The sequence below is a fragment of the Salmo trutta genome, chromosome 38 (genome assembly GCF_901001165.1).
Source record: "Salmo trutta chromosome 38, fSalTru1.1, whole genome shotgun sequence".
NCBI classification, from domain to species: Eukaryota; Metazoa; Chordata; class Actinopteri; order Salmoniformes; family Salmonidae; genus Salmo; species Salmo trutta.
Window position 1 is genome coordinate 31,262,757 of NC_042994.1, and position 7,418 is coordinate 31,270,174.

General features: G+C 49.8%; 2 protein-coding genes across 2 annotated transcripts in view; both read left to right on the forward strand.

Moving 5' to 3' along the window:
- The window catches only part of LOC115178593 (uncharacterized), a 7,215-nt gene extending 7,025 nt beyond the window's left edge, over positions 1-190 (forward strand). The window contains exon 3 of the mRNA XM_029739848.1: positions 155-190. Within this exon, the coding sequence (XP_029595708.1) occupies positions 155-190 (36 nt within the window). The remainder of the gene's footprint in view (positions 1-154) is intronic.
- The window catches only part of LOC115177657 (carbohydrate sulfotransferase 12), a 14,380-nt gene extending 7,976 nt beyond the window's left edge, over positions 1-6,404 (forward strand). The window contains exons 2-5 of the mRNA XM_029738598.1: positions 155-792; positions 2,143-2,283; positions 4,269-4,595; positions 4,750-6,404. Coding sequence (XP_029594458.1) covers positions 244-792; positions 2,143-2,283; positions 4,269-4,595; positions 4,750-5,022 — 1,290 coding nt within the window. The 5' untranslated portion in view covers positions 155-243 and the 3' untranslated portion in view covers positions 5,023-6,404. The remainder of the gene's footprint in view (positions 1-154; positions 793-2,142; positions 2,284-4,268; positions 4,596-4,749) is intronic.
- Positions 6,405-7,418: the final 1,014 nt, after the last annotated feature.

Below are 7,418 nucleotides of genomic sequence, written 5' to 3' on the forward strand. Positions count from 1 at the left end.
AACCACTAACTCTACCACATGTTGATCAGGTCACTAACCACTAACTCTACCACGTGTTTGATCAGATCACTAACCACTAACTCTACCACATGTTTTGACACAGTTTGTGTGTGTTGGTGTGACTCCTGGATTCTTTTCACCTGTTGTCTCTCAGGTGTTGTCGTCGGCAACCAGGAAGTGTTTCCCTTAGTGACCGTCGGGCCATGGAGCTGAGATAACTCCGCCCCCTCTGCTGTGGTAACCATGGGAACGTCCCGATGCTTCCGTCTGGCGTTCCTGCTGGGGTCTGTGTTAATGGTCCTGCTCATCATCCTCTATTGGGACGACGTGGGAGCGCTCAATCTCTACCCCCACGACCCTCACCCCCACCCCACCTCACCCAGCTCCTCCACACCCACCAAAACCCCACCCAGGCCCACAGAGCCTGATCAGCCTGGAGAGGGGAGGAGGGCGACCCCCAAACCCCCAGGGGAGGAACACCCCCTCCCCCAAGTAACAGACTCCTCAGAGCTGGAGGAGATGTGGAGAGGAGAGGAAGGGAAGCGAGAAGAGGAGAGAGTGAGGCAGGCGGAGGAGAAAAGAGAGGAGGAGGGGAGGAGACAAGAGGAGAAAAGAGAGGAGGAGGGGAGGAGACAAGAGGAGAGGAGGAGGCGGATCAGTGATATGTGTTACGGGAACGGAACATTAGAATTCCCAGGAAAATTCCGGACGTTTGACCAGATTCCCAACCGGGAGTTAAACCACCTGATAGTAGACGACAGACATGAGATCATCTACTGCTACGTTCCCAAGGTAGGGAGGGGAAGAGGACTGTCCGCCCCTCAGAGCCTGGTTCCTCTCTAGGTTTCTTCCTAGGTTTTCCTAGACACTGTGCTTCTGCATCTGCATTGCTTGCTGTTTGGGGTGTTAGGCTGGCTATCTGTAAAGCACTTTGTGACAACTGTTGATATAAAAAAAGATTTGATCCTCCTCCACCTCCTCCACCTCTCCTCCTCTCCTCCACCTCCTCTCCTCCACCTCCTCTCCTCCTCCACCTCCTCTCCTCCACCTCCTCTCCTCCTCTCCTCCACCTCTCCTCTCCTCCACTTCCTCTCCTCCACCTCCTCTCCTCCTCTCCCCCTCCTCTCCTCCACCTCTTCCACCTCCTCTCCTCCCCCTCCTCTCCTCCACCTCTCCCCCCTCCTCTCCTCCTCTCCTCCCTCCTCTCCTCCACATCCACCTCCTCTCCACCTCTCCCCCCTCCTCTCCTCCTCTCCTCCCTCCTCTCCTCCACATCCTCCACCTCCACCTCCTCTCCTCCTCTCCCCCCTCCTCTCCTCCTCTCCTCCCTCCTCTCCTCCACCTCCACCTCCTCTCCTCCTCTCCCCCCTCCTCTCCTCCACATCCTCCACCTCCTCTCCTCCTCTCCCCCCTCCTCTCCTCCACTTCCTCTCCTCCTCTCCCCCCTCCTCTCCTCCACCTCCTCTCCTCCTCTCCCCCCTCCTCTCCTCCACATCCTCCACCTCCTCTCCTCCTCTCCCCCCTCCTCTCCTCCACCTCCTCTCCTCCTCTCCCCCCTCCTCTCCTCCACCTCCTCTCCTCCTCTCCCCCCTCCTCTCCTCCACCTCCTCTCCTCCTCTCCTCCTCTCCCCCCCTCCTCTCCTCCACATCCTCCACCTCCTCTCCTCCTCTCCTCCACCTCCTCTCCTCCTCTCCCCCCTCCTCTCCTCCACCTCCTCTCCTCCTCTCCCCCCTCCTCTCCTCCACATCCTCCACCTCCTCTCCTCCTCTCCTCCACCTCCACCTCCTCTCCTCCTCTCCCACCTCCTCTCCTCCACCTCCTCTCCTCCTCCCCCCCCTCCTCTCCTCCACCGCCTCTCCTCCTCTCCCCCCTCCTCTCCTCCACATCCTCCACCTCCTCTCCTCCTCTCCCCCCTCCTCTCCTCCACCTCCTCTCCTCCTCTCCCCCCTCCTCTCTTCCACCGCCTCTCCTCCTCTCCCCCCTCCTCTCCTCCACCTCCACCTCCTCTCCTCCCTCCTCTCCTCCACATCCTCCACCTCTCCCCCCTCCTCTCCTCCTCTCCCCCCTCCTCTCCCACCTCCTCTCCTCCTCTCCTCCCTCCTCTCCTTCACCTCCACCTCCTCTCCTCCACCTCTCTCTAGGTAGCATGTACCAACTGGAAGCGTGTAATGGTGGTTCTCTCTGAGGGTCTGCTGGCTCCAGATGGACAACCTTACCGCGACCCCCAGGCCCTGCCCCCTGACCTCATACACAACTCCTCCCTGCACCTCACCTTCTCCAAGGTCTGTATACTGTCTGTATACTGTGTCTATACTGTGTGTATACTGTGTGTATACTGTGTCTATACTGTGTCTATACTGTGTCTATACTGTGTGTATACTGTGTCTATACTGTGTCTATACTGTCTGTATACTGTGTCTATACTGTGTCTATACTGTGTCTATACTGTCTGTATACTGTGTCTATACTGTGTCTATACTGTCTGTATACTGTGTCTATACTGTGTCTATACTGTGTCTATACTGTGTCTATACTGTCTGTATACTGTGTCTATACTGTGTCTATACTGTGTCTATACTGTCTGTATACTGTGTCTATACTGTGTCTATACTGTCTGTATACTGTGTCTATACTGTGTCTATACTGTCTGTATACTGTGTCTATACTGTGTCTATACTGTGTCTATACTGTCTGTATACTGTGTCTATACTGTGGCTATACTGTCTGTATACTGTCTGTATACTGTGTCTATACTGTGTGTATACTGTGTCTATACTGTGTGTATACTGTGTCTATACTGTGTCTATACTGTGTCTATACTGTGTCTATACTGTCTGTATACTGTGTCTATACTGTGTCTATACTGTGTCTATACTGTGTCTATACTGTCTGTATACTGTGTCTATACTGTCTGTATACTGTGTCTATACTGTGTGTATACTGTGTCTATACTGTCTGTATACTGTCTGTATACTGTGTCTATACTGTCTGTATACTGTGTCTATACTGTCTGTATACTGTGTCTATACTGTGTGTATACTGTGTCTATACTGTGTGTATACTGTCTGTATACTGTGTCTATACTGTCTGTATACTGTGTCTATACTGTGTGTATACTGTGTCTATACTGTGTCTATACTGTCTGTATACTGTGTCTATACTGTGTCTATACTGTGTCTATACTGTCTGTATACTGTGTCTATACTGTGTGTATACTGTCTGTATACGGTGTCTATACTGTCTGTATACTGTCTGTATACTGTGTCTATACTGTCTGTATACTGTGTGTATACTGTGTGTATACTGTGTGTATACTGTGTGTATACTGTGTCTATACTGTGTGTATACTGTGTCTATACTGTGTCTATACTGTGTGTATACTGTGTCTATACTGTGTGTATACTGTGTCTATACTGTGTGTATACTGTGTCTATACTGTGTCTATACTGTGTGTATACTGTGTCTATACTGTGTCTATACTGTGTCTATACTGTCTGTATACTGTGTGTATACTGTGTGTATACTGTCTATACTGTCTGTATACTGTGTCTATACTGTGTCTATACTGTCTGTATACTGTGTCTATACTGTGTCTATACTGTGTCTATACTGTGTCTATACTGTCTGTATACTGTGTGTATACTGTGTGTATACTGTCTGTATACTGTGTGTATACTGTGTCTATACTGTCTGTATACTGTGTCTATACTGTGTCTATACTGTGTCTATACTGTCTGTATACTGTGTCTATACTATGTGTATACTGTGTGTATACTGTGTGTATACTGTGTGTATACTGTGTGTATACTGTCTATACTGTCTGTATACTGTGTCTATACTATGTGTATACTGTCTGTATACTGTGTCTATACTGTCTGTATACTGTGTCTATACTGTGTCTATACTGTCTGTATACTGTGTCTATACTGTGTCTATACTGTCTGTATACTGTGTCTATACTGTGTCTATACTGTCTGTATACTGTGTGTATACTGTGTGTATACTGTGTGTATACTGTGTGTATACTGTGTGTGTGAAGAAGAGTGAAGCGTCATCCTCCTTCCTTCTCTTCACTCTATCCATCCTCATCACCTCCCTCACCCTCCCTCCCCTTCCTCCTCTCCTCCCTATCCTCTCCCTCTCCTCCTCCTGTCCCCCTCCTCCTCCTCCTCTCCCTCTCCTCCCTATCCTCTCATCTTCCCTCCCTCTCCCCCTCCCCGCTCCCCTCCTCTCCCCCCTCCTCCCCTCCCTCCTCCTCCTCCTATAGTTCTGGCGTAGGTATGGCCGTCTCTCCCGTCACCTGATGAGGGTGAAACTGCAGAGTTACACCAAGTTCCTGTTTGTCCGCGACCCCTTTGTCCGACTCATCTCCGCCTTCCGGAACAAGTTCCAACAGCCCAACGAAGACTTCTACCGCCAGTTTGGCTCCGTCATGCTACGTCGTTATGGAAACGAAAACGGGACCTCCAGGGTTCCGGAGTCAGCGGCGGAGGCGTTCAAAGCGGGGATCCAGCCGTCGTTCTCGGAGTTCGTCCGGTATCTCCTCGACCCCCAGACGGAGCAGGAGCAGCCATTCAACGAACACTGGCGCCAGGTGTGTGTGTGTGTGTGTGTGTGTGTGTGTGTGTGTGTGTGTGTGTGTGTGTGTGTGTGTGTGTGTGTGTGTGTGTGTGTGTGTGTGTGTGTGCGTGCGTGCGTGCGTGTGCTCTCAACCCAACTGTACTCAAGTTAACTTGTTCTCCTCCCAGGTGTACCGGCTCTGTCACCCCTGTCAGATCCAGTATGATTTCATCGGCACGCTGGAAAACCTGGAGGACGACTCGGATCAGTTGCTCCGGATCCTGGGCCTGGAAGACCAGATAAAGTTCCCGTCTAGCAACCGGAACCGCACGGCGACCAGCTGGGAACGGGATTGGTTCGCTGAGGTTCCGGCCGAGTTGAGGAGGAAGCTGTACAGTTTATATGAGCCAGACTTTGAGCTGTTTGGGTATCCTAAACCAGAGAGTCTGCTCCATCACTGACAGGCTGTTTGGGTATCCTAAACCAGAGAGTCTGCTCCATCACCGACAGGCTGTTTGGGTATCCTAAACCAGAGAGTCTGCTCCATCACTGACAGGCTGTTTGGGTATCCTAAACCAGAGAGTCTGCTCCATCACTGACAGGTTGTTTGGGTATCCTAAACCAGAGAGTCTGCTCCATCACCGACAGGCTGTTTGGGTATCCTAAACCAGACAGTCTGCTCCATCACCGACAGGCTGTTTGGGTATCCTAAACCAGAGAGTCTGCTCCATCACCGACAGGCTGTTTGGGTATCCTAAACCAGAGAGTCTGCTCCATCACCGACAGGCTGTTTGGGTATCCTAAACCAGAGAGTCTGCTCCATCACCGACAGGCTGTTTGGGTATCCTAAACCAAAGAGTCTGCTCCATCACTGACAGGCTGTTTGGGTATGCTAAACCAGAGAGTCTGCTCCATCACCGACAGACTGTTTGGGTATCCTAAACCAGAGAGTCTGCTCCATCACCGACAGGCTGTTTGGGTATCCTAAACCAGAGATTCTGCTCCATCACCGACAGGCTGTTTGGGTATCCTAAACCAGAGATTCTGCTCCATCACCGACAGGCTGTTTGGGTATCCTAAACCAGAGAGTCTGCTCCATCTCTGACAGGCTGTTTGGGTATCCTAAACCAGAGAGTCTGCTCCATCACCGACAGGCTGTTTGGGTATCCTAAACCAGAGAGTCTGCTCCATCACCGACAGGCTGTTTGGGTATCCTAAACCAGAGAGTCTGCTCCATCACCGACAGGCTGTTTGGGTATCCTAAACCAGAGAGTCTGCTCCATCACTGACAGGCTGTTTGGGTATCCTAAACCAGAGAGTCTGCTCCATCACCGACAGGCTGTTTGGGTATCCTAAACCAGAGAGTCTGCTCCATCACCGACAGGCTGTTTGGGTATCCTAAACCAGAGAGTCTGCTCCATCACCGACAGGCTGTTTGGGTATCCTAAACCAGAGAGCCTGCTCCATCTCTGACAGGCTGTTTGGGTATCCTAAACCAGAGAGTCTGCTCCATCACCGACAGGCTGTTTGGGTATCCTAAACCAGAGAGTCTGCTCCATCACCGACAGGCTGTTTGGGTATCCTAAACCAGAGAGTCTGCTCCATCACTTGATACCTTACACATGTGGCTGAGAACCGTGGATTCGAACCCTTTATACATGCAAGCCTGCCGCAAGGCTGTGCTGTTAGCCCACCGAGCTAAAGCCTAGGCATTAACTTGGGGAGCTAACACAACCCTCTAGCTCTCCACGATCAGGAGAGAAGAACCATTTAAGTGTTTTCTTTCTAAAGGGAATAGTGCTGTAAAAAAATGTTTTTAAATAAAGTTTTTGGGGGAAATAAATTGCTTAGTCATTTGTGTGTGTTTTATCCCACTTTCACACAGAGAGTAGAGTTCAATTGTATATCATTATTATTTATTTATAAAGGTAGGTAATATTTTAAGGTCAAATTCTTATTTACAATGACGGCCTACCAATTGTGTGTCACCCTATGGGACTCCCCATCACGGCTGGATGTGATACAGCCTGGATTCGAACCAGGTACTGCAGTGACACCTCTTTCACTGAGATGCAGTGCCTTAGACCGCTGTGCCACTCGGGAGCCATGACATGTGGCAGATACACTGGACCAAATGTTTAGTAATGTATCACTGCATGTCTGCCTCACTCTTTAAAATGAATGCAGTTATTAGGTAAAATGTAAGAAATGTTTGGACGAGTTTGGACTGCATATTTGCTTATTTTTAAATAGGTCAAACCAATGTATTATTTGTGTGTGTATGTATTTCCGGTCGGTGAAGCTGCTGTGTGACATACAGTATAAAACCATTGGAAAGTACCAAAGATTGTCTATTACATTGACAAGATATTCGAGTGACCGACCTAACAATGGAAATATATGTCCTCCAAAATGGAGATTCCTAGATGTGAGAAGTGTGCAGGAGGGCATGAGACAAAGGAATGTTTACTATCAGTGGATAAAAGTTGTATGTGTTAGTTGTTGGGGGTGCCCATGGGCTGGAGATCGGAGGAGTCTGGTGAGAGAAAGGCAGGTTGAGGCTGGCAGCGTTAGAGTATTGAGTGTCGTATGCCAAAGCAGTGAAGAAGGGGGAAGAGAAAGATGGGTACAGCAGGGTGAGGGATCCTGAGTGGATTCCTGGGGGGGGGGTTATATCCTGCCTGTTTGGCCCTATAAATTTGATTTGATTCCTGTGAGTAGAGCACAGAATGATAGGAAGAATATGTGCTTCAGTAAGGTGGGGGTTTAGCAGTCGTAGCCACGGTTGTCAATTGTACTGCAGAAATGGATTGGAAGTCACTGAAAATATAAATTGTGGTGGAAGCGGCTGAGAACT